Raw genomic sequence first — 26,835 nt, 5'->3', positions numbered from 1 at the left:
CGGGGTGCGCGGGGGTCCCCCCGCCCAGGCTCCTGCGCCCAGACCCTTCCCAGAGGGGCTGAGGAAGGGTCGGCGGCCCTGGCTTCCGACGGCGGGGTGGGGGGGCGGGGGGCTCGCTGGGCGCGGTGGAGCGGGGGGCCGCGGGGGGATGCCGCGCCTGGCGGAGTCTGATTGGTGCAAGGGAACGTGGGGAGAGCGGGTGGGAGAGGCTGGGCGAGCAACTCACGCGCGGGCGCCCACCCGCCGGGACCCCCGCCCTTGGCCTCCCCGAGCCAGCCAGGGGGAAAGCTGGAGGTGCCGGGAAGCCGGGCGCCCACCAGCCTGGGACCCCCGCCCTTGGCCTCCCCGAGCCCGGCCAGGGGAGAAGCTGGAGGTGGCGGGAAGCCGGGCGCCCACCCGCCGGGGACCCCCGCCCTCACCGAGCATCCCCGGAGCCGAGCGAGCGCAGAGCGCGCTGGGCGGGGGCGCCGGGCCAGCCCCTCCTGAGCTCCTCCTGCCCCGGCCCGCGGGTGCGCGCTCCTCGGGGGGCTACAGGGACCCCTTTCCCGCACGTTGCCCCCGCGCCCGGGCTCTGGAGCTGGGAGTCGTGGTGGGGAGAGCGGGGATACTGCGGGGGAAAGGCGAGGAAGGGAAGGGGGGATGGGAGCGCGCGCGTAGCAGCTGCCCTTCTGGCAGGGGACCCCCGGGACCCGAACTCCTGGTCCCCGCGGCGCCCCGCGTTTGGGGCGGGCCGGGCTGCGTCGGCGCGGGGCGGGGCGCGGGGCGGGGCGCGGCCCGGGGGAGCCGGGGAGGAGGGAGAGGAGGAGGGAGAGGAGGAGGAGGGGGAGGAGGAGCGGGAGGAAGGGAGCGCGCGGTGAGCGGGCGAGCAGGCGAGGCGACGCGGAGCGAGGTGTGTGCGGGTTCCGGGGTCCCCCCTCGGGTCTATCTGTCTGGGGGTCCGCGGTGATGCTCCGTCGGGGCGCGCGCGTCGCCCCCAGAGCCGGGCTTTGCCCCCTGAGCCCTCTCGGGGGGTGGGGGGTGGCCGGGGGTCGGAGGCTGATCGCGTGGAAGGGGTCGCGGAGCCCCGGCGGGTCCCCGGTGAGTGCCTTACCCCGGGCCCCCTCCCCGGCACGCGGGGCGCGCGCCCACCTGCCTGGTCCTGATGCGCGCGAGGATGCTCGGGGAACCTCAACTTTATCCCCTGGGCCCCCAAACCTCAGCGCCCCCCGCCTGGCCCTTCAGTGCGAGCCTGCGACCCGCCAGTGAACAGGTGGTCGCGGGCTAACAGGTGCGCGCGGGGGACGCGGCGGGTGCGGGGGCCCGGGGGTGCGGGGCAGAGCGCGGAGAGCCACACCCAGGCGGGAAGGGCCTCCCGCCCCCTCCCCGGGCTCAGCTGCCCCCCGCGTCCTCCGGGACTGGGGCCCAGCCGCCGCCCGGCCCGGCCCCCACCTCCCGCTCCCCGGGAAGGTGCTGGGACCTCAGCGCCCAGCTTGGGCACCCAGGGGAGGGCGGGCTGCATCTCCCCCCGCGACTCCACCTCTCCAGTGCTCAGGAGCTGGCAGATGATTCATCCCCACCCCGGGTTCAGTGGGCTGAGCTCGCTGAGATGCAAGGGGGGATGCTTGATTTTTCATGCAGAAGCTAAAAAAGCCTGCCACGGGTTGGAGCAAGGATCCTTTTTTTATTTTTTGAAGGGTCTCCCTCTGGGGGGAGTCTGCTGAACTTTCGGGTTGTTTGGGGCTTGTTCTGAACTCGTGCGGGGCTGATGTGGTGATGCTTCCCCCAGAAAGCCTCCTTCAGGCTGCGTGTGCGTCCTCAGACAATTGTGCTTGTGTTCTAGGGTAGAGGAATTCACCAGCCATGGACGCGTTCATGAAAGGACTCTCCAAGGCCAAGGACGGGGTCGTGGCCGCTGCAGAGAAAACCAAACAGGGGGTCGCAGAAGCAGCGGAAAAGACAAAGGAAGGCGTGCTCTATGTTGGTAGGTAACTCCAGCACCGGCTCTGTGTTTGTTTAGGACCCGTGGTTGGGGTCAGGGGTGCTCCCAGCGCTGGTACTCCCAGCGCTGGTGCTTCTCACTTGGTTCATTTCTGCATGCCTCATTGCCTGTCGACAGGATGAACCGAGTCAGGTCCGGGGAGGGGAATGTGTATGTTGCATCTCTAGTGAAAGTGGGACTCCTTTTCACTTTCTCCGGATTCTAATTTTGCAGTAGCCTTTAAGTTTTTTTTTTAAGACAAATATTTCTGTGCATGAGTGACTGGGTCTCAGGAGACATTTAAAATTACTCCGTCTTTTAAGAATAATCAAGACTTTTGAAGAATCATTTGTGAGTCACTGAGTTTTGTTATCCTCATGAAATATATTTGGTCTTTTTTATGTAATCTGATTTTAAAATAGGACTTAGTTTATCTGGGTTTTATACATAGTGCCCCCCACCCCAAAAAAGGGCAGAAAAACCTTTGGTGGAATTTCTTTAAATTGGGATCACTTGGTAAGCTGGCAAGGTAGATGTAAAGCAATTAAAGATTTATACTAATACCTCTGAGCATTTTTATTCTTAATTCATTTATTCATAATCAATTGATACTTATTTCTACTTGTTTCTACAATCTCATTCTGATTATGCATGCTAACTCCTTTTTATTGGTTTTTAAAATCTGAAACCATATTGTCAGTTTGAGTGTTATTTTAAACCACTTGAAATTTGAATTAAAACATCACTGTAAACAGTCACCGGTACATACACTCCATTCCTGGAGGCCCGCAGCCCCTGCTGCTCTCGGCTTCTCTCCTCTGAGCTCTCCCACACTTACTGCTGAAGGCTGTAGGGCAGGAGCTCAGAAAGGGCAGCTGGGTGGGGGATGAGCTTACCGGTGGCATGAGGTACTGTGCCTTTTTGGGTTGCACAGAAGCTACATCAGGGCCAGAGACATATATATATATATATGTATATATATACATATATATACATATATATACACACATATATAAATATTAATTGTATTGAATCACCATGAGATAGTTACAAGCTTTCATGTTTGAGTTACAATCACACAATGATCAAACACCCATCCCTCCACCAGTGCACATTCCCCACCGCCAATATCCCGGGTATACAACCCCTTTCCCACCCTCCTCCTGCCTCTGTGGCAGACAATATTCCCCATACTCTCTCTCTACTTTTGGGCGTTATGGCTTGCAACACAGACACTGAGAGGCCATCATGTTTGGTCCATTATCTACTTTTGGCACGCATCTCCCATCCAGACTGATTCCTCCAGCCATCATTTTCTTAGTGATCCCTTCTCTATTCCATCTGCCTTCTCCCCTCCGCTCATGAAGCAGCCTTCCAGCTATGGGCAAATCATCCTGGCCCTTGTATCTACTGTCCTTGGGTGTCAGCCTCATGTAATGCTATTCTACATTCCACAGATGAGTGCAGTCATGGGGACAGGCCAGACCCATATTACAGGAGGTAGAGGCTTGCCTTGCACGCAGCCTACCAGGGTTTGATCCCAGTATCCCATATGGTCCCCGAGCACCACCAGGAGTTATTTCTGAGCACAGAGCCAGGAGTAGCCCCTGAGCACCGGAGGAGCTGGGGGCCACACCCTCACACCCCTCTCACTCCTCCCCTCTGGGGTCATGCCGAGAGAACGCTACATCATCTCTCCAGTGTAGATGGGCTGGAGAAAAGTTCTACTTGGAATGATTTTTGTGCATGCCTCATGACAGTTTGCATCTCAGAAACTTCCGTGGACTTGATCTTACCACAGATCACCACGTGAATTGCAATTTCTCCATTTTCAGACGCACTTTCAGAAAATCAGAGGTTGAAAATTGATGAGTTAATTTTACGTTTTCAGGAAGTGTGAATTATGCCTGAATTGGTGACGTGAGTGTTAGGTAGATCCTTATATCCATCCTTAGTTGCATACAATCTGTGTTAGTACCCTTGGATTCCAGTTTCTAGTTTAGTAACTTTAAAAAATATTTAAATATAGCAATAACCTATTGGTCTGTATAGTGAATTAAAAAAACACTGGTTTGTAGTGTTTTTAATATAATGAATTAAAATGAATTATATTAAGTGAATATAATTTTATTACATTACTCTTGCAGGTAATAAACAGGTTTATTATTTATATGTGTTTTATTTGTTTTCATTGCCAACTACAAGTTTGGGCAAATAAAAGATTTTATTTTGGGGGATGAACTTTGTTATTTGTTCTGAGATTATTATTTGAAACTGATTTGTTTGTATGTCACACAATTTTAAAAATGCCTTCCAGTGTCTGTCACTGTATTTAATTAACACTTAGTATGTTTTCTAAATTATATGTAGTTTATGTTCTGTGATCTAAAACAAAGCTGAACTTAAACGCAGGATTTAATGATGGAGACTAGGTGTTTAGAGGCTGGTGAAATTTTTTTAGTAAGAAGCTAGCTAGTAAATATTTTAGGTGTGACAGGAGTTATAACGTGTGTTTCAACTACTCAACTCTGTCATTGAAATGTGAAAGCTGCCATAGGCAAGAGTTAATATTGTTTGTTATAATAAAGTTTTATCTAGTAAAACAATTACAAATTGATCTGGCCCGTGTGCTGTCCTTTATTGACTTTTGGTAAAGTGGAAAATGTAGGGCCTTGATATCAGAGAAACCTAATTTATTACCTCTGAGTGTAGCACAGCAGGTAGGGCGTTTGCCTTGCACGTGGCTGACTCGTGTTCGATTCCTCCATCCCTCTCAGAGAGCCCGCAAGCTACTGAGAGTATTCCGTCTTCATGGCAGAGCCTGGCAAGCTACGGGTAGCATATTCGATATGCCCAAAACAGTCACAACAAGCCTCACAGTGGAGACGTTACTGGTGCCTGCTCGAGCAAATTGATGAGTAAAGGGATGACAGTGACAGTGACAGTGAAGTGGAAGTTATTCAGGTCTCCTGAGCATCACCTCCGTCATTTGTAAAATACACGGTTCAGATGAACGCAACTAAATATCTTTCAGAGTTGCGATAGAACAAGACATTGAGTAATCCAGCAAAATTCTTTCGTGGGGGAGAGGCTGGACCACCCCAGGCAGTGCTTAGGGCTTCTTCCTGGCTCTGTGCTCAGGAGTCACTTCTGGCAGTGACCACGTGCAGTGCCAGGGATTGATTTGGGGCCGCCTGCATGCCAGGCAAACTCCTCATCCCATGTACTGTCTCTCTGATACCCCAATTTCTCAAAAGTTTATACACTAATTTTTGAGCAGTCAGATTCATGGCAAAATTGAGAGGAAGTCACAGAAGTTTGCATGTACTCTGCCTCCACACGCAAAACTGCCCTTAATTTCAACATCTCTCATCAGTCTGCAGTTTTTGTTGTAATTGATGAACCCATATCAACACATTTTAATCACTCAAATTGCTTTACTGCATTGACAGAGATGGTTTAACTGCATGTATGTGGATCTACCTCATGACACTTTATTCTGCTCCTGTCTCTCTATTCAGCTCTTTTATCTGTTTGCTCCTTTGGGGGCTGATGCCATGCTCTCTTGGTTCCTGATGCTCTCCAGTCTTGAGTTCAGAAAGTCTCAGTTCTTCAGTTTGTTTCTCCTCTTTGAATTTTGTGTTGACTATTGGACATTTTGGGCCTTTATAACCTGCTTGTTAATGCTGATAAAATAACCTGTGGTTTTGATTGACATTGTATTGAGTCTAAAATTCAAACTGGGAAGAATTGATGTCTTCACAGTGTTGAGTATTTCTACACCTGAACATGTGACAACCCCCCTTTTTTAAGTTCTTTGATTTCTTTCATCAGAGCTTTTTAATTATCCTCATATTCTTTCTAAATATTATGTTAAAATATGGCTAAACATTTTATTTTTGGTGCTAGGGTAAATGACTGTATTTTTAATTTAAATTCTACTAGTCCATTGCTGATATAGGAAAGGGAGTGACTTATTTCTCTGTATCTTCAACTTTGTGTGGTTAAGTGCTAGTTTCAGGAGTCATTTGTCAGCTCTTTAGATATGGTGTCATTTGTCAATTAAGGCAGTTTTATTTCTTCTCTCCCAGTACGTAGAGATTTTTTTCTTAAATATTACTTTTTCTTATGTAGCCATGTGCTCTGCAGTAGAACAGATGGTTAATAGTAAAAGGAAATGCCCTTTCTCGTTCTATTAGTAGGAAACTTAGTTTCTTTACAAGAAATAAGATGTTAGCGACAGAATTTTGAGATTTTAAAATCAGATTAAAGACGATTCTCCAATTTTCCTAGTATATTGGGCATTTTTTAATTAGGAGAGAAGAAATAATGCTGCCTTAATTGACTAATGACGTTGTCTAAATTAAAGTTAATCTTGTTTAACCCAGGCTTGCCTGGGTTTTGTGGGCAGTTGATTTTCCACAGAAATGATGGATTAAGATCACTGTTTTCACATATTGAAATGGATTGCACTTCTGGGATGAATGTCTTTGGGACCTGGTGCATCATTTTCAAAGATCATTTTTCATGAGAAAAATTATCTGTATCCTTTATAATACTCTTTTGTTTGTTTTGGGGGCACACTTGGCAGTGCTCAGGGCTTCATCCTGTCTTTTCACTGTGGGATCACTTCCGGTGGGGTTGGGGTGCCATAGGACGACCAAGCCCAGGTTGGCTTCGTACAAGGCAGATATACTACTTGCTTTACCCGTCTAATACACCTTTGAACAGATTTCTTAAACTATTTGAAGAATTTCCACAGGAATAAGTATTTTTGTGATTTATATATATCTACACACATTTTGCTTTTTGGGTCACACCCAGCAGTGCTCAGAGGTTCCTCCTGGCTCTGCACTCAGGAATTATTCCCGACGGTGCTTGGGGGGCCATATGGGATATCAAATCAAACCCAGGTTGGCCACGTGCAAGGCAGATTTCCTACCTGCTGCACTATCACTCCGACCCTGATTTTCATATTTTTGTAATTACTGTACACAAATGTACAATTAAAATAATTCAACTTAATAGACGCTGTTAGTCCAATTACTGAGGAATTATAAATCGAAATCAAATTCAAAGGGGGGAGTGAGCTCTCCTTCCACAGTGCCAAGTATTCTTGTGGGAAAGGCAGGGCGTTTTTCTTCCTGACCTTGCAATCCTTGGGTGCTTGTCAGCAGCAGAGATCACGGGTGGGGGCTGTCCGCCAGCCCTCCCGTCTCTGGACACCCGCACCGATGTCTGCACCACGTCAGGAAGATTCTCAGAAGATGCAGCACCACAGACATCTAGATGGCTTCTTTGAGCTCCCAGGGGTTACTTCTTCAGATATCCACTCTGAACCTGCGTGAGGTCGTAAGAGAGAAAACAAAGTCATCACAGAGCACCGTCCATCAGCTCGTCACTGTCTAGATCACACAGGCGCAGAGTCCTTTGGTCACTGTTCTGTACCTCTGGCTTTCCCTGTGACAGACTACTCATTAATTAGAGGTCAGTCATTGATTACCGGCACTAGTCTACAGCTAACAACAGGTGATCAGTTTAATATGATGCAAATAAAGGGCCAAAGGGACAGTGCAGCTGGTAGGTCACGTGCCTTGTCATGTGACCTGGGCTTTATCCCTGGCATCCCATTTGTTCTGTCGGGCTCCACTAGGAGTGACTCCTGAACACAGAGCCAGGAGTACGCCCTGACACAGCCAGGTGTGGCCCCAAATCCAAAACAAACAAACAAAACCCACACATGATGCAAATGCTTCAAAACCCACATTTATCTTTTTGGGAGGTCTATGATTTTTTCAAAAGAAAACTCTCCCAGGGCTGGAATGATAGCACAGCGGGTAGGGCCTTGCACACAGCCGACCCAGGTTCAATTCCCCTATGGCCCCCTGAGCACCACCAGGAGTAATTCCTGAATGTAGAGCAGGGTATAACCCCAGTGCATTGCCAGGTGTGACCTAAAAAGCAAAAAAAAAAAAAAAAAGAAAGAAAGAAAGAAAACTCTCTGTCTCTGTCTTTGTCTCTGTCACTCTGTTTCTCTCTCTCTGTCTCTCTCTATATATGTAAATATATATTGTATATATATATATTAACAGTTACAGTGAACTTCACCTTTTTTTCTTTTGAACAGACATTGCAATTTAAGGGTCAAAATTTATGTATTTGATTTAGGCAACTTTGCTGATTTAGTCAAAATCAAGTTCCCAAATACTATTGAGCCATAAAGCCCACAAACCAACTGCTAACCACTCAGTTTTATTAGTCATATTTTCCCCAAGATACGAGTTTCAAGGTGTGGTGGGTGGAAGGATAAGAAATACTTTCTTTACGGCAGGCTGTTCTCAGTTTGCATATTTCAGTACACAAAGATTTCCATTACCACCGTTAGTTAAATAATCCCAGTGCCTAACAACGCCGTTCAGATTTCTGTTGCCACAGTACATTAGCTCTGAGTGATGATATAAAGTACATTCTTTTCTCCTAGCTCTTCAGCCGGTCACACATAAATAACAGTAACCTGTTACGGCGCATGATCAATTCACATCGCTGCTTTCCAAGTTTGTTGGCTATTAGCCACTGCTTACACACAATAAATTCTGTACTTGTGTTGTGACCTTGTCTCCCAGTGATAAACCCATGTGATATTTTACTGAAGTGTATAAATGTAAGAAAGTTATCCAGTATAGGTAAAACAAAAATGCGGCAAAGAAATAAAGAGTGATGGAGGTACAATTGGAGTCAAACATCTATTGATTGGCAGAAGATATCTGTGGGAAAGCCAGTACTGAGATCGTTCAAGAAAGTAGATATGCACATTTTAGGATAAATCTCTGTTTTTTCTCTTCTTAACACTGGCATTGCTAATACTTAATGAGAAAATATTTTATTCTGTCTAAAGATTTGGCTTAATGGACATAGTACGGATTTGGGTCACAAGAGTTTGGTTGTGTTTGTAGCCTGCTAAGACCTGTGGGGTTTTAGGCAATTTCCTTAGCTTTTATTTGCAGATTCCTCATTTATAAAATTGACATAAGCTGCCTCCATTTAAAGGCTGTTGGAGGACAGCAGAGATGGGCCAGGGGCTGAGGTCCTTGCCTCGCATGTGACTGATTTGGGTTTGATCCCTGATATCACATCTGGTTTCTGGAGCCCTGCCAGGAGCACTTCCCGGATACAGAGGCGGGAGTAACTCCTGAGCACCTCTGGGTGTGTCTCCTCTTGCCCCCATAATTGTTACAAACCTTAAATGAGACAAAATATAAAATGCCTTTTACACAGTAGGTGTTCAGGAAGTGTTAATTTTCCCTCCTCCTCAGGTTTGTGTTCCATAGTTTGCTGATTTCTCTCTTGTACAGTAAAGCTTCTACACTCTTGGATCCCAAGTCAACTACTACCAGCCCCAGCGTTAACTAACACTAACAGTGTTAGTAAGATAGTCCATCCCCCACTGTTTTACTATGTGTCCTGGGGTACAAGGGCGTACACAGTCATTTTGTGTACCAAAATCTTTTTTGTTTTGTTTTGTTGTGCCGTATCTGGCGATTTTCAGAGCTTTCTCTTGGTTTTTCTGTCAGGACTTACCCCTGGCAGACTCAGGAGCCCATACAAGGTGCAGGGGATAGAATTTGGGTAGGCCTCGTGCCAGGCCAGGCGCTACTTGCTGTACTATTGCTCTGAGCCCCTGAACTGAATCCTTAATTGTAGGAATCTCCTGTTACCTTTGCTTTCTTTTATCTAACATAGGGAGTCCTGGGTTTCTGCGTTTTATTTTATATTATAAGGGGTTCTGAGAGTGAGTAGTTGTTTTTTACTTATTAAGTTGATTTAAAATGAGCTAATTTGACTCATGTCTTGAATTTGTTTTTGTAGGTTCCAAAACCAAGGAAGGAGTCGTGCATGGTGTGACCACAGGTAAGCTTTGTGTGGGTGTGTATCCAAGAAAAGCATGGAAGATGTTTAAAAACTAGCAAAGCCACATCGTTGAGTACTCAGAGTATAATATCAACAACCACTGTGCCCACAGATCCCATCCGGAGGAAATCCTAGCTTTGTTTAGCAACAGTTCTTTATGGAATATTTCAAGTACGTAAATATTCGCTATTAAAAAATAGAATGTAGTTTGCCCAAATAGTGACTGGAACTGATCAGTCAAGTTCAATTTGTAGTACTATTAGATTTGAGTATTCTAGCCATATTAATGTTTTGGCATAAATGTAGTAAGGAGTAAGGATTGACATTTTTCAATTGATTAAAGTTGAAAAATATAATTAAAGATTCTATTAAAATACAGTAAAATATTCTCCAATTGTGACATTTTCTTTGTGGATCAGACATTTTACATATTTGGCTGACTTCACCAAAAGTTATTAGATTACAGTGGATCAATAGAAAAATGAAGAAATTGTATGGTGGGGCAATGGTGATAAGAAACGTGGCAGTGGTAGATGTTAAATTAAAAAATGCAGCTCACACTTATGTATTAGAATGTATGTATTCCAGGTATCCATGTTGGATTGCTCAGTTGCAATAATTAAGCCAGTAAAAGCATTTATTTCAAGGGATCTTGTATTAATGTGATTGTTTTAAAACTTGATTTTAGTAAGAACTGGATAGCAGATAGGTGGACACATACGATATTACTCTTACTACCTAGAGTAATGGTATTTGAATTTAAGTCTCAAAGGACAGTCTATTTGGCTTAGATAAAGTATTTAACAAAATCCAGAGTGTGTGGTTAAAATCAAAGAACACAAAAGGTTACATTATAGTAGAGAGCATAGAATAGTGGTACAAGGATGTGACAAAGTCAGAATATAAACATAAGAAACAAGTGTGTGTGTGTGGAGTGTGTGTGTGTGGGGGGGGAGTATGGGTGTGTGTCTTTTAACAAATTAAAGAATCAGAATAGCTTACAATAGATACCTTTAATAAATTTGTTTAATTTTTTTTGAAATTTTGTTTAACCTAGAGATTTCAAGCTTTTCTTTCAATACTTACTAGGGTAAGACGAATCTAGAATTTTGCAGAACAACATAGGAAATGCCGCTAATAACCTAGAACTTTGTTTTTCTGATGTGGGCATATTTATAGCTATTGCATCATTCAACCACCCTGGCTAGTCAAACATCAAAAATCTTGTCATAAATCACATGGCAATGAGAATGCATTGGAAAAATCAGCTGCTCTAAGGTCTTCTCAATCTCCCCTGTCAGATAAATGAATTACTCAGTTTAGTGAGTGGGAGTGTTCAATATAAAACTCCAATTTCAGATCAAGAGGATAAATAAACTTAACGTGGTTATGTCAGTGATTAAGGGGAGGATGAATTAATTGCTCATTATACTTCATCCGCAATGTTGATTATCTATCTGTATGTGACACACATAGAAAAGGGCTACTTAGCATTGCTTAAAAGAAGAATCTATAATATGTGTGTGACGTGATATTATTAGGTAATATTGAAATGCAAGTTGTTTTTTTTTAAATTTTTAAAATTTTATTGAATCACCGTGAGATAGTTACAAGCTTTCATGTTTGGGTTACAGTCTCACAATGATCAAACACCCATCCCTCCACCATTGCACGTTCCTCACCACCAATATCCCGGGTATATCCCCCCTTTCCCACCCTCCCCCTGCCTCCATAGCAGACAATGAAATGCAAGTTTTAAATTGATTCCATTACCTATTTTGGCAGAAATATAGACTTCAGTGACTTATGCTATAAACTTGCTACCTATTTGCACTTTGGTGGAGGATGTGATGTGTAATATTTTACCAATAAAAACTAAGCAGTTGCACAATTAGAATTAATTGTTACCTTAATAAAAATGAATCTAAGAAAAAGCAGTTGTCCTAGTTAGCTAATCTTAAACTAGAATCCTGAAAAATCTGCCCTAAATTTGATTATTTGACCTCAGGATGTTATCAGTGTACTTGTCAGTTTTACTTTTTAATTTCTCATGCAGTGATTAGTAGAAAATCATGTATTTAAAAACCTTTCCTCAACTGTTTTTCTTTACATATTGTTACAAGTGGTGAAAGAAAATAATTTTGATTGAGACATTGTTGTATTATAACATTATAAGTTTCACATATGTGTCATCGAAAATCAAAATGTTTGTGCCTTTCTCCTGACGGGTGCGCCCCATACTCAGTCTCCCTTTTCTTCCTGCATCCACTGGTCGACCTTAGTCTGAAAGTTTATTAAAACAACAAAGGACTAGGGCGGAGGGTTGTGGACACTGGCGGGGTCCTGAGTCCCAGCCCTGGGGCAGCACCCACCAGCTGAATTTAAAAAGATGCATCAAGTTTATACACTAACACCATACACATTAACACTGTTTCATTGTTACCTAAGCTGCAGTAACAGCAAAGTGAATAGTGGAAATTTATTATTTGACTTAGTTCATCTGTGCACTCGTCCCCTCCTTCAGACACGTGTGAGAAACCATACAGCACTTGTCTTAATCCATCCAACTTATTTCATTCCACAGAATACAGAATATCCTGGGGCCAGAGTGACAATACAGAGAGTAGGGTGCCTTGCATGTGCCAACCCAAATTGATCCCCAGCACCCCTGAGCACAAAGCCAGGAGTAACTCCTGAGTACCAGTGGGTGTGTCCCAGGAAGACAAACATAAAGAGAATACAGACTATCCTGTAAGGTCCAACGGCTTCTCCCAATTAGCATGATTTCATCTTTCTCTGTAACTGTACTCCGTGTCGTGTGTGTGAGTGTGTGTGTGTGTGTGTGTGTGTGTTGTTACACTGCCAGATCTTCTTCCTGCTTTGTCAGTTAGTTGACGGAGCATGTTTCCAGTTCTTGTAAATAATGCTGCAGCGGACGTGGCATGCATCTCTATCCATACATTTTTTTGTATGTTCGGGATATAAAAACACACAAGCGGGATAACTGAATCACACGGAGTGGCTTTCCTTCGTGTCTTGAGGCATCCTCTTACTGCTCCAAATAGCTACATCCTTCTGCGTTTCTAGTAATTCTTTCTATGTCCTTCCCTCCACTTCTTCTCTTTTCTTTCGGTAACAGCCATTCTCCGAGGTGTGAGATGATGTCTCACTGCTGTTTGATTTATATTTCATTAATAATGCATGAATAGTCAGGTGGAGAAGTCTCACCTGTTGTGCACTGTAATTTTTTGTTACAGTGATAAAATTTAGATAAAGACATGAGAATATATTTAATTTGAATTTTCTGGATGGCCTGTCTGTGGATGGAATTTAAAAAGTGAATGTGGATTGCCTATTTTTTCCCTCATAAAATGGTCTAAAGTAATTCTATAAAGTTTATCAAAGATTTGATTCTTAAGCAAGTTTATTACATAATGCACATGTTATAACTGAAGTTTCTAATTAGACTTTTATAGCGTAAGTTCCTTTGATTTATCTAATCTCTCATTTGAATGTTCATTCAAGATTAGATATTTTTATTTTATGATTTAAGGTGAAGACTTAGATTTTCTATATGTATCTAAAGTTGATGGCACATTTTGCATTCTGGAATTTTTTTTTAATTTAAGTCAATATAAATCTAGTCATCGAGGTTCAGGTTGAATGCTCTTCACTGATATACACAAAATTCTTCTTAATTCATTCAGAATTACTTGAGCATCTACTGTGAATCAAGATACAGAAAAATAAGCTAGGATCTGATCTCTCATTGTAATTCACTCACAGTAGTGGGAATGGTAGACGTCCTGGGCTCGGAGTAATCATGACGTGATGTAAAATGTTGAGAGGCAGAAGTGTGTCTAAAATCCTAGGGGTTTATGGAAGAGGAACGAAGACACCTATCTGGGAACAAATGCTCTAATGTAGCCTTTACATTTTTTTGTGTGTGTGTTTTGGGTCACACCCAGCGATGCACAGGGGTTACTCCTGGCCCTGGACTCAGGAATTACTCCTGGTGGTGTGCTTGGGGAACCATATGGGATGCTGGGATTCAAACCCAGGTTGGCCGCGTGCAAGGCAAACACCCTACCAGCTATGCCATTGCTCCAGCCCCTGTAGCCTTTAATTTTAAGATGGATTTTAACCAAAGGTTGGGAATTGCACAGTTAAAGAAAATGGAAAAAGCCTTCCTGATACATGGAACTTTGCTCACAAAAATGAGAAACACTGGCACACTTGGGGAATGGATGAGTGGGTTTAAAATACTAGAGTATCAGTTCTCTGGGAGGAGGAAGTTTCCTTTTTAGCCTGATTATAAGGTCTTCTCCCCTGTAAGTGGTGGAGTTGATCCAGAATGTACTAATTTGAGAGTGCTTCCTTTCCTTCCTCTCTTTTGTTTGGGAGACCAGTGAGTGGAGAAATGGTTAAGATATCTCAGTGGGGGGAAATAGGGCTCCCGGGCAAGCCGGTAATCTGGGTGAGTCAACTTGCACACATGCTTCGTAGTGTGTCAAATATTCCAGCACATGCACTGTGACTTTGTAATGAAAATCATTTATTGTTTCTCCCAAAGATAATGAAGTAGTAATAAAATGTAGCCTACATTTTATGTGCAGTTTGTTTGCATTAAAACTAGATGAAAGTCGATTCATATATAAATGTGTGGAGTGCATAGTTTGCGTGAGGAGGCCCAGGTTTGAGTCCTGGTATGGCCTTATCCCCTGAGAACTACCAGTGACCCCAGCGTACTCCTGGGAGTAGCCGCCTAGCACGGCCAGGTGTGACCCCAAGACAAAACCCAAACCAACCGACCATATAGACATAAGCTTAACTTCCATGGCTGACAGAGAAAGTAAGGAGTCTGCAGAAGGGTCAGATTTTACTTTCATCTTGAATTACTTACAAGAAAATATTCCTTTTTAGCCAAATTCTTCTCTGTATTCTTTTTTTAGTAAGGAAAAAAAATCTGGGGCTGGAGTGATAGCACAGCGGGTAGGGCATTTGCCTTGCACGCAGCCGACCAGGTTTGAATCCCAGCATCCCATATGGTCCCTTGAGCACCGCCAGGGATAATTCCTGAGTGCATGAGCCAGGAATGACTCCTGTGCATTGCCAGGTGTGACCCAAAAAACAAACAAACAAAAAACCCCAAAAAAAAAACCAAAAAAAAAAAAAGAAAAAAATCTGACTATTGGGAGAATCTAATTCACGATTTTCTAGGTTCAACACTCTCGAAGTGTTTAAAACCACCGAATTTGCAGTATAATTTTCTGCCTTTCATATTAAACTTTGCATCATGATCAGCCATTTACTGGCTCTCTTCATCTACCCCAAAGTTGCAAAAATAGTATCAAGTGACACCGTGAAGACCTTTCCCTGCTTAACCCCCAGCCAAGTTTCCTGACATTCTAGGGAGCAAAGGGTAAGCCTCGGGGTCCTCACAGCTCCTGAGCTTGCGGGCCCTGCAGTGTACTGGAGATCAAATGGTTTTGTCCTCCCTGTTTAGCCATGAACTACTCCTAAAGGACATGCCATTTGTGTGGTAACCATGTCACTAGCACACACCATCAAACAGCTGACATAGCCTCAGTCTCCAACTCCTTGTCAGGACCCCCCAAGAGAGGACATGAAAGGTACACACAAAGCCTAGCGAGAAAATAACACTCAAGGAAAATAACACTCTAGACCCCAAATCCCTGAAATGTGGGATCTGGTAGGTCTGGGAGGGAACACAGACCGAAGATGAATGTGTGGAGAACCAATAAAGGCAAACACCATGTTGGCTCCACTAAGAAATGCAAGAATGAAGCTGTGTGTGCACGAATGCTACCAGATTTAGAAAAAGGGTAATCTTTGTGTTGACTTTGAAATTATTAAAAGCAGCAGAATATTTTGATTTTTGCTGAGTTTAATAGAAATACTACTTAACTTATGAATTAAATTAGCAATTAGTATTTTAGATATGTGTTCAACATTTTAATAATACATCAGGAGGTGCTCTTATAAAAGAAATTTATTTGCACTCTAAAGACATTATTCAAGTTGCAGTGGAATTATGTTTTCATAAACCCTTGCCATTGTCAGTCTGCTACTTCAGTTATCTTAATGGACATATGAAGTAGATAGTTCTAACATCACAGGCTTTTTCCGTGTGCATCATTAAACATCAGCATTCACATATGAGTCACCACTAAAAAATCCACTTCCATTCTTCACCAGGTACCTGACCTTTTACAGATGATTTCCCCCCTCTCCTCTCCATCAACCACTGCTTTGACCTTCAGACTAAATGTTTAATCGTAGGAGTAACTGTTTTTATTGGTGCTCTATTTCTGTGATATTGTGAAAAAAATATAGAAACATGACTTTAGCAACTATACTGACTAAAGTTCTAAGATGTTTCAGAAGATTTTGATATGCGGTTTAAAATTTAATATGCTTCTTAATTCAAACCCCAATTATTTATATTGTCTTCTTGAAATATTTAGTTTGAAAAATCCACTGAGTGACCATATTTTACATTTTTGAAAATAAATCACATGTTCAATGATTCTTTTTATTTTAATATTCCATGTCTAGGTTTTTGTCTCCACTAAAAGAGTTACAGATAAATTTTGTTAAGAAATCTTCTATTTTAGGGGCCGGAGCGATAGCACAGCAGGTAGGGCATTTGCCTTGCACGCGGCCGACCCGGGTTCGATCCCCGGCATCCCATATGGTCCCCCAAGCACCGCCAGGAGTAATTCCTGAGTGCATAGCCAGGAGTAACACCTGAGCATCGCTGGGTGTGACCCAAAAAGCAAAAAATAAAAATAAAAATAAGAAATCTTCTATTTTAACTACTTGAAGTTTTATGAGTTCAATCTAAGTTCCTTTACTTCTGGTAGCGACTTATATGAGACCATGTGTCACTCAGGAGGGGTGTGTGTGTGTGTGTGTGTGTGTGTGTGTGTGTGTGTGTGTGTGTGTGAAAATGAGCAGGCAGTGTGAGATGAAAAAAATGATCATGAAATTAAAATGTTTCCTTTTCATGCTGAGTCTGAGATCATGATATCTGTGAGAGAAAAAAAAAACAACTTTCTTCATAAAATATACATTTCTGGTCATTAAACCAGAGGCACCTTTTACGGTCTGCATGATTTGAAGAGAACCTTAGCAAAGATTTCATGTTTGACCCCCCTTACCTCCGCACCCCGCCCCCTGCCCCGCTTCCTCACAAGGTCTCCGCCTCAGATTCCTTCTGCTCCAGCCCTTTCCGGGATGTGGGGGAGAAGACCTTTGGGAGATGGAGGCGGGGGGAGGTGAAATCATCTCGATCATTTCTCCACTCCACCATCCCACAATTTCTTCTTGCTCTTGATTTTTCTCAGTGGCTGAGAAGACCAAAGAGCAAGTGACAAATGTGGGTGAGGCAGTGGTGACAGGAGTGACGGCAGTCGCCCAGAAGACGGTGGAGGGAGCAGGAAGCATCGCGGCTGCCACCGGCTTTGGCAAAAAGGACCAGCTGGACAAGGTAGAGTTGCGACCTTTGACGCGGTGCCTGTGAGAGTCTGGCCCGTTTTCATGCAAGGCAAGAGGCAGGAACGAGATGCTTATTGGGAGAGAGCTAAGCAGTCATCGTTTCCTAAAGTACCACAAAGTGTGTACTGTGTGTGTGTGTGTGTGTGTGTGTGTGTGTGTGTGAGAGAGAGAGAGAGAGAGAGAGAGAGAGAGAGAGAGAGAGAGATATTTGGGGCCATGCCTGGCAATGTTCAGGGTTTACTGCTGGTTCTGCAATGAGGGCCAGCCTTGTGGGACCTTATGGGGTGCTGGGGGTCAAGCCTTCCTCTCTGTGCTCTCTCTGGCCCCTGTGTATTTTGTTTTGTGGCATTAATACAGATGAATTTCATGAGGACTGTACAATGATCATGACTGTTTCAATTTTTGGAAGAAAGTTCAATGAAATGAACAATCTAATGCATTCCCAGTGGAACAGTGACATTTCAAAAGAATGTTTGCTATGGATTTTGGAATTTTTCTTCATTGGAATATAACAAGTCACTTTGTGTCCAATCTCTGAATTTTCCAAGTGAAGATCTTGTTTTACTTGATTTCATTGTCATTACATCATCTCCTATTAACTTGTGTATTACCCAATCACATAACAGCTTATTGTCAAATATGTTTCTGGGAACTCTTGAGACTTAACATGTATTGAACCACGGAACATGGTGTAGGGTCAACTTCCAAATTCTCAGGATTCTGACTTTGTGCTTCTTGGTAAATCTGGGATTCTGGTCAGGCTACCCAAACATATATTTCAGATGTCTCATTTGGAGTTGGTAGGTAATAAAAAGTAGAGTGTCAACTGGAGGAAGAAGCTGGACAAATTTCAGGAGCACAGAATGGTTTCTGCTTTTTTGTGTCCCTTCTGAGTTTCTTGTCCTCCTGGACAGATCAAACACACCCTCGTTTCTGGAATGCTCTTGGCTGAGATCACGTCAGAAGCTCAGAACCTCAGACCAGCAGGTCTTAGTTAAGTGATGATTTCCCATGAGGCTTGTCCTCCTGTATTTAAAATTGCAACCATTTGCCTCACTTCTGACATTTCCAATCTCCTTTGATTTTTTAAAAACAAAAAACATTTATCAAAGCATTTATCACCTTCAAAAAAATTGAACAGTTCTCCTACATTAAAAAAAAAGGAAAAAATTGAACTTCATTTTTAAGTATGATGATTATTTATTTGTACACCATAAGGGTGGTCTGTATTTGTTCACTGACTTTTCACTGATGTTGGGAAGACTGTGTCATCCACTAAATAAGTCAGGAATATTAATTAGATTGAAGAAGAATAGAGGAAAGGAAATACGTGAGTAAGCAGAGTGATTTCTGAGGCTTGAATAATTATATGCTCAGTAAAGCAACCATGTTCATGAAATTAATAATCAGAATAATTTGGGAACTTTTGCAGCTCTAGGAAAATAGCTTTCTTTGCCAGCAGTTTTTCATGTCTCTATATAAACTGAGAAAGGCAATGGAAGTCAACTTTGATAGGCTTAAAATTCTGTGACACATTTAGGTTCTAGTACAGGAAGTTTTGTTGGTGATATGGATGTGAATTGTGGAATATTATGAATGGTACTTGTATCAAGTTCTCCAACTGAATACACACTGACAGAGTACTTTGTTGCAAATGACTGTTAGCTATTAAATGTACTGACTCCTACTTACAAGACAGTCTGTAACTGTGTGCAGGGCTTCACTGCAGTCTAAGTCAGGGGCACTCAGTCATTAGTACAGAGGAAGTTTACTTGCTCAGTGCCCCAGACCCTTTCGACAACGGGGAGTAAGCTGTGGTCCTCTACCCCGAAAGGTCATCCCTTGGGTGCACACATCAGAGGAATTAGGGACCTGGAAGCCCAGGGACAGATGAGTCACCACCGAGGTCTGTCTCAGGTGAGGAGAGTGAAGCTAGAGAGGGGTCCGGAGCCCGGGGCCACGGCCCCCGCCCAGTGTACCGGATCCTGCACTGCGAGATTCCGACTCTCCGTTCACTGCAGCTTCCCCCTCGCTCCCTCAGAGCCTGCCTGCTGGGCTTTGCACGGGTTGCAGGGCCGGGAAGAGTTCACTGGAGTCTTGCTTGGCTTCAGAATAGTGAGCGGCCAGGGACGTAGGTGCCATGACGTGATACTGTGCGACTTGCAAGCAGGCCCCGTCTCTCCCACACTGTGCTGTTGCGCTTCTAAAAGGGCACGTCCAAGATTTGAAAGTAGAAGGTGCACTGTGTGGACTATGTGGCCGAGTGAACTATTTGGAGATATTTCTCTTATGTGCAGTTACGAGTCTCTAATGGAAGAATGGAGCCATAATCCCGAGAAGCGGCAGCGTATTTCTGGGTGAACGGTTGTTCTGGGAATGAACTGGCTGATGTTCATCCCTGCCCCTCTACCAACCCGCTGGCTGACCCTCTGCAGGTTTCCTGAGGTGCCTTTGCGAAGGATGAGGGAGTTATTATTAAAATTGCCAAAGCCCAATTTAACAGTAAAATTCTAAGTTTCTGTGTTAACCCAAAGAAGATACAAATGAACTCTCTCCTTAATGGCCACTTCCTCGGCATGCAAACAACTCTAGAGAGTTAAAATTAAAAATTGGATCTGTTCATTACAAAACTGAAGAGTTTAATTTCGTCACTCTGACTAACGTGTTTCTGGCGAACAGCTATAAGGAAGTTGTGTTTAACTAATTTTTGGTTACCTCACCGAGACACTCAGTTATCATTCAAAAACTAACGCTGTTTCACCATGCAGGAAATTTGCTGGATGCTGTGGGTAAGTTATTTTCGCGTACTATGCACTTTTATTCTTCATTGAGTTCCGCGACAGTGCTCCAGGGTCAGATTACTCTCCGAGCACTCCCCTTAGGTGTGTAATGCAAACTGTGGAACGAGGTCTGGAGTGCCTGTGTCGAGGATGTGCAGATGATGGTGCTGAAGGGTTCTGTCACAGTGTTTCTTGAAGAAGTGATGGTGAAGCGGAGAGCTAGTGCAGGACTGGCAGCAGACAGTGAAGGATGCAGAGAAAGCATCCCAGTGGGTGCAACATGGGGAACCACATGGCAAACCAGAGACAAAGACCAGAGCTATTAGCGGGGGAGAGAAAGGAGGGCAGAATGTGCCGAGGGCCCCGTCGGGAGCAGGCTGGTCTTTACCCAATACGGGATCTTGTCAAGCTTTTGAGCTAAGGATGGCAGGTTGCTGTTTGCAGGAGGCAGGCATCTCCGCTTGCCGTGATGCGAAATTGATTCCAGGGAGGCAGAGTAGGCACCGAGGGCGGTTGGCGGACTGTGAGGGCAGGAGATGACTCTGGTGCTGATTTGTCGGTGGAGGGATGGATAATCCCAAGGCTGTGCCGGGCTGATGTGGGTAAGATTTGGCAACGCAGTTCATAAGGCTTGACCTGGTGGAAGATTCTTCTGGGAGATCCATCTGCTGGGTGTTTACTTGTTGGAGTGGGTTAATGACTGTGTGTGTGTGTGTGTGTGTGTGTGTGTGTGTGTGTGTGTGTGGTGGTTGGTGCCTCATTGAAGTTCAAGGACACTGCAATTGGAGGAGCAGTGTTGAATTTCAACTCCCAGCCTCCTTGGAAATATTTGGGGCATCAGTCCCTGATTATGAGCAAACAGAGCACCCTCTCCTCCCCTTCCCTCTCCTCCCCTCCCCTGCCCTCCAACCCCTCCCCTCCCCTCCCCTCCCCTCCCCTCCCCTCCCCTCCTCTCCCCTCCCCTCCCCTCCCCTGCCTTCCCTTCCCTTCCCTTCCCTTCCCTTCCCTTCCCTTCCCTTCCCTTCCCTTCCCTTCCCTTCCCTTCCCTTCCCTTCCCTTCCCTTCCCTTCCCTTCCCTTCCCTTCCCTTCCCTTCCCTCATCCTCTCCCCTCTCTATTCCCCTTGCTCCCTCCCTCCCTGGCTTATTCCCTTCTGCCCTTTTTGTCCTTCTTCCCTCTTGCCATCCCTTTTGTGTTCTGTGTTTTGAAAACCAAGAGCTCTAGTATTTCATGTTTGTTTTTCTATCTTGCTAAGTCCATCTCTCTGGGACACATATACTTGCTTTGGTAAGCCCTGTCTTTTATTGTCAGGAACTGAGGACCTAAGTGTTACTGCGAATTCGGTCTTATGAATGAAGCTACTCTTTGTAGTAAATTTTCACTGGAAAACATTAGGTTAAAGGGCAAATTGATTGTTTTCAGTCTTAAGAATGATCAAATATTATTGGTTTTATTACTGAATACATGATAATAATACATCTTCTAATCTGTCTATCTGTGTGCACACAAAAGGCTATCAGACATGCAGTTCATTTCTCGAAGCTCATTTCTTTGATTGACACTTTAGGCTCCAAAAAAACTGGCAGGGGAATTTAATTTTAAGTTCAAACAGTGATGCTGTACAGATCAAAGCTATTTTCTATTTGAAACAAATTACTGTTGTTTCTAAGAATACTGGACTATGGAAAGTAACTCCAGAAAATTCCTCAGGAGTGCCCCTCACTGTGTTCCCTTCAGACAGCTCACCACTCAAGCACGTCTCCTTTGCCTGGAGTAACTGCTCGAATCCTTGTGGAACAAATGATGTCTCTCCAGTGCGATCTGAAATGCCTCCAAAGAGCAGAAGCTTGGTGGCTCTGAGGCTTTTATCCGTAATTTCCTGTATTTTACAGAGAGTGTAAGTCCTGTGTGAACTCTGAGCCACTGCCGGAGAAATAACACCATGTCATGGGCTTTATTGCATCCTATTTTAGTCTGGCCAGTCTACACTGAGCTGAGTAGGTTCTGTGTGAGAAAGAAGCTTTATTAGTTATAGCCTCAGAAACTTGAGATACTCGTTCACTTTTCGGGGGTGTATGTTCAAAATCACCATGTTTTCCTAACCAATGCCATCTTGGAAAAATCTAATCAGATTTTGAACAATTTTTACTCTTTCAGAAAATGAATGTTTCAAGTGGGAGGAAGTGATCAGGCTCTAACCCTGCCTTACTTCCTAAGAAAGTAACTAAACAAATCTGTGCGTGATGAATAAACTACAACAGGAGTGGGATATGTCAGTTTCACATTATGAGCTAAATATTTGAGCATCTTTTTAATTATTTCCTCTGACTTTCCAATGCTGTCATGTTTAAGAGGCAAATTTATTTTTCCACACTGGAGTGTTATGTACCTTTTGATTGAATAATTTATCAGATGATGGATGTTGCTTCAACGGACCTTAGGGTTCATTTCACAAATAATCCAAAGGTCAAGAACAACATTTTAGGTTTCTTTGAAGATGATTCCATGAATTACAAACAGTGATACAATGAGTTGCCTGATTTCTATCTGTAGTCCAAGAGAAGAGTACTATTTATTGCATTATAATATGAAAGACCTATTTGACCAAATGAATTTGTCTTAAAATGTAGCAATCAGGGCAAGAGAGGTTGCTCTAGGCTGCATGCATGCTCGATATACAGAAGGTTCTAGGAATCTGTTCTGGCACTACATGGTCCCATTGAACACAGCCACCAGTGGTCCACTGCAGAGAGCCAAAAGCCTGTAGTCCCTGAGTACTCATTGTGGCCTCAAAGCAACAAGAAAATAATAATAATAAAATGGAAGTAAAATGCATTTAGTCGGTACAGTTGTAATTTGTTAGGAAAAAGCATTTTGTTCTGTATGGGACCCATCCTGTAGAAACACCGCCAAAGGATGTCTTTATTTCTCCTCTGTTTCTTTCTTTCTAATTCCTTGTCCACTGGATTTGCAGCATTTGAACCCTGCTTCCAAATGGCCTTTACTCTCCTAGGCTGTAAACGGGAAGAGGAAGCTTCCCTGTGTTTGAGATCATGAGTGTATTTGTAACAAGCATAGTCAGTGGTTTTTGTTAAAACATGAGAAAGACCTATTATCTCTGTCAATATACCTGAAGTTTTTTTTTTTTTAATGTGCTATGGAATTACCTCACACTTGTAAGGATCAAAGGACAGTAGCTGGTTAGATACAGCATCCTCTAGGCCTGGACCAATGGTTAATAGTCCGGAAGCTGTAGAACCCTGTAATATGTATATCATGACAAATCCAGTTTTCCTCTTCCAGGAATGGGTAGTGATGATACCTCTGTCAGAGAAATGTATTACAGAACAAATGTAGTAAAACAGCTTCAAGATATACCAATAGCTTTAAATCCTGAATTTGGAACTGACAGTCACTCATAAGTAGTTCACAAGGATTAAATTTTTCAACTTCTCTTACCATCTAAGCATATTTAGATGGCATATAGTTAGAAGGTGAAATGAATAGTTTATTATTTCTAATATAAAGCAGTTCTTTTGTAGTAAACTTAAAATTTTACCATGTATTTGAATATTTAAATAAAAAAATTACTATAGCTTTTACCAAGTAATTCTGTAATTACAAATAGGTATTTATGAACACTCCAAAAGTAGAATTTAATTTTGATGAAGACGATAAACATGGAAAGAATACTGAGCCAAAATTATATGTGCTGAGTAAACAAGTAATTGTGTAACTATTTTTTTTTCTTTTTGGGTCACACCCAGGATGCACAGGGGTTACTCTTGTCTCTGCACTCAGGAATTACTCCTGGTGGTGCTCGGGGCACCATATGGAATGCTGGGACTCGAACCCGGGTTGGCCACCTGCAAGGCAAACGCCCTATCCACTGTGCTATCGCTCCAGCCCCTGTGAAACTAAATTTTTTAAAGAAAGCAGAAATAATTAATTTTATCAGTGAAGTGTGGGAACTGTCTCACTGTCTTTGGTGTTCACTAGCATAGGAAGATAAATCCATTTGGAACTCAGGGTTTGTTTGTTTGTTTGTTTGTTTTGGTTTGGGGGGCCATACCCATTGGTGCTCAGACCCCTCCTGGTTGGGGGACTGTATCTGGTGTTGGGGATTAAACCCAGGGTAAGTGTGTAGAGGAACAGTGCCCTGCTCACTACTGCCACTTGGTCCCTGGAATTCAGTTAACAGTTGATTTTGTTGCAGCTTTATTGTTGACGTAGAATAATATGAACTTTTTTTTTTATTAAGACACTGAGTTACAAAGTCATTCATAGTTGAGCTTTAGGCATATTGTATTCCTGCACCAGTCCTATCCCTGGGGTCAACTTCCCTCCACTGCTTATTTTTGTCACAGAAAAATCTATTCACTAATAAATAAAAAAAAAATCGACCCAGCCTGCTCCGCGGCCCTGAGCACCCCGGGCTTCCCTCCCCTCCGGACTGCCGGCCGAGTGGCCGACACGCTGACCCCAGCCCCTTGACCGCTGTCGGGTTGTGGGAAAGGGGCGTGACCTAATCGCCAGGGGGCGTGGCCTAAGAAAAGTGGGCGTGACCTCATTACTGGCCGGCCAACGCTTACGTGACGGCAGATAGTTTCCTCAACATCCTATCCAAGACTAACATCCTAGCTATTTGCAAGCAGTAGGACAATAAAACACAAGACTTCACATAAGTATTGAAGGAAACATCTCAGTTGGAGACCAGGTTCTACAAGCGGCAAGTAAAAAGGCAACCACTATTAACTGAGCCTATCCACAACCCTTTTTTGCAACAAGAGGAAACAGGGACACTCATCATCAAGGGCCCTCTTTCATACCACCACAACAACATGAAGAAACAGCGAAAATCCCCATTGCAAGCAGAGGACAATCAAAGGAGTCCAGAAACCTCAATTGGCGTTTCCTACAAACTTGACCTCTCTGATAAAGAATTCAGAGTTCAAATCCTCAACATGTTCAATGAACTCAATGCAAAGATTGACAACTTCAAGGAGGACCTGGCAGAAACAATACAACAGACAGCCGACAAAATACAGGAAGAAATGACAGCAGAAATAAAAAACCTTCATAAAGAAATGAAGGATTTGGTACATGAAATCAAAAACTCTCTGGCTGCCCTCAATAATAGGATGACTGTAGCCAAAGACAGAATCAGTATGCTTGAAGATGAGCTGCAAGAAGCCTACAGACAACAAACCATGGCAAGAGACCTCAAAATAGCTCTAGCCAGAATCAGAGTCCTAGGGGATGATTTCAAGAGGAACAACATTAGAATCACTGGACTACCAGAAACACAGGGAACCAACCCCAACGAAAAAGACACAGTCAAACAAATCATTGCGGAAAACTTCCCACAGCTGGACAATGCGGGCATCCAGATTCAAGGCGCCCAAAGAGTGCGAGCTAAAAGAGATCCTAACAGAAAAACCCCAAGACATATCATAGTTACAATGACAGACATCGCTCAGAGAGACACAATACTGCAAGCAGCAAGGTCCAAGAAGGAAATCGCATACAAAGGAGCACCCCTTAGACTCACAGCAGATCTATCAGAGGAAACCCTCCAAGCCCGAAGGCAATGGTGGGATATAGTGAAAAAACTCAATGAAATCAACGCTTCACCAAGAATACTTTACCCGGCCAAACTCTCATTCAAACTCGAAGGAATCATACACTACTTTGGGGATAAACAACAGCTCAGGAACTTCATAGACTCAAAACCAAACCTAAAAGAAGCACTAAAGGGGCTATTGTAAGACAAGAACAACCCCTACAAGCACACAAACCCTTGCACAAAGATGGCACAAAATCCCATAACAATAATGTCCCTTAGTGTCAATGGTCTAAATTCACCAATTAAGAGACACAGACTGGCAAAATGGATTCAAAGACTGAACCCAACATTCTGCTGCCTGCAAGAAACACATCTCAATAGCCAGAACAAACACAGACTCAAAGTCAAAGGATGGAAAACAATCCTGCAAGCAAACAACTCCCTCAAGAAAGCTGGGGTGGCTTTACTAGTATTGGACAACATAGACTTCAGGTTGAAAAAGATTAGAAGGGATAGTGATGAACACAGATGCGAAGGTCCTCAACAAAATATTAGCAAATAGAATTCAACAATTCATCAAAAGATCATACACCACAACCAAGTGGGATTCATCCCAGGGATGCAAGGATGGTTTAACATCCGGAAATCAATCAACATAATCCATCATATCAACAAAAGAAAAGATAAAAATCATAATCATATCAATAGATGCAGAGAAAGCATTTGACAAGATCCAGCATCCGTTTATGATGAAAACACTCGCCAAAATGGGTATAGAAGTGACCTTCCTCAATATAGTCAAAGCCATTTATCACAAGCCTATGGCAAGCATTTTCCTCAGTGGGGAAAAACTAAGATCCTTCCCTCTGAGAACAGGGACGAGACAAGGATGCCCACTCTCTCCACTTCTGTTTAATATAGTACTGGAAGTACTTGCAATAGCGATTAGGCAAGAAAAATATATTAAGGGCATTTAGGTAGGAAAGGAAGAAATCAAGCTCTCACTATTCGCAGATGATATGATACTATACCTAGAGAACCCTAAAACCTCTACCAAGAAACTCCTAGAAACAATAGACTTGTATAGTAAAGTTGCAGGTTATA

The 26,835-nt window shown here is 43.4% G+C and overlaps 1 protein-coding gene across 1 annotated transcript in view; it reads left to right on the top strand.

Moving 5' to 3' along the window:
* Positions 1-750: 750 nt before the first annotated feature.
* Positions 751-26,835, top strand: part of SNCA (synuclein alpha) — a 119,037-nt gene continuing 92,952 nt past the window's right edge. The window contains exons 1-4 of the mRNA XM_055137491.1: positions 751-889; positions 1,820-1,960; positions 9,824-9,865; positions 17,236-17,378. Of these exons, the coding sequence (XP_054993466.1) occupies positions 1,840-1,960; positions 9,824-9,865; positions 17,236-17,378 (306 nt within the window). The 5' untranslated portion in view covers positions 751-889; positions 1,820-1,839. The remainder of the gene's footprint in view (positions 890-1,819; positions 1,961-9,823; positions 9,866-17,235; positions 17,379-26,835) is intronic.

The sequence above is a fragment of the Sorex araneus genome, chromosome 5 (genome assembly GCF_027595985.1).
Source record: "Sorex araneus isolate mSorAra2 chromosome 5, mSorAra2.pri, whole genome shotgun sequence".
Taxonomy (NCBI): domain Eukaryota; kingdom Metazoa; phylum Chordata; class Mammalia; order Eulipotyphla; family Soricidae; genus Sorex; species Sorex araneus.
This window is presented reverse-complemented; position numbering and strand designations above follow the sequence as displayed.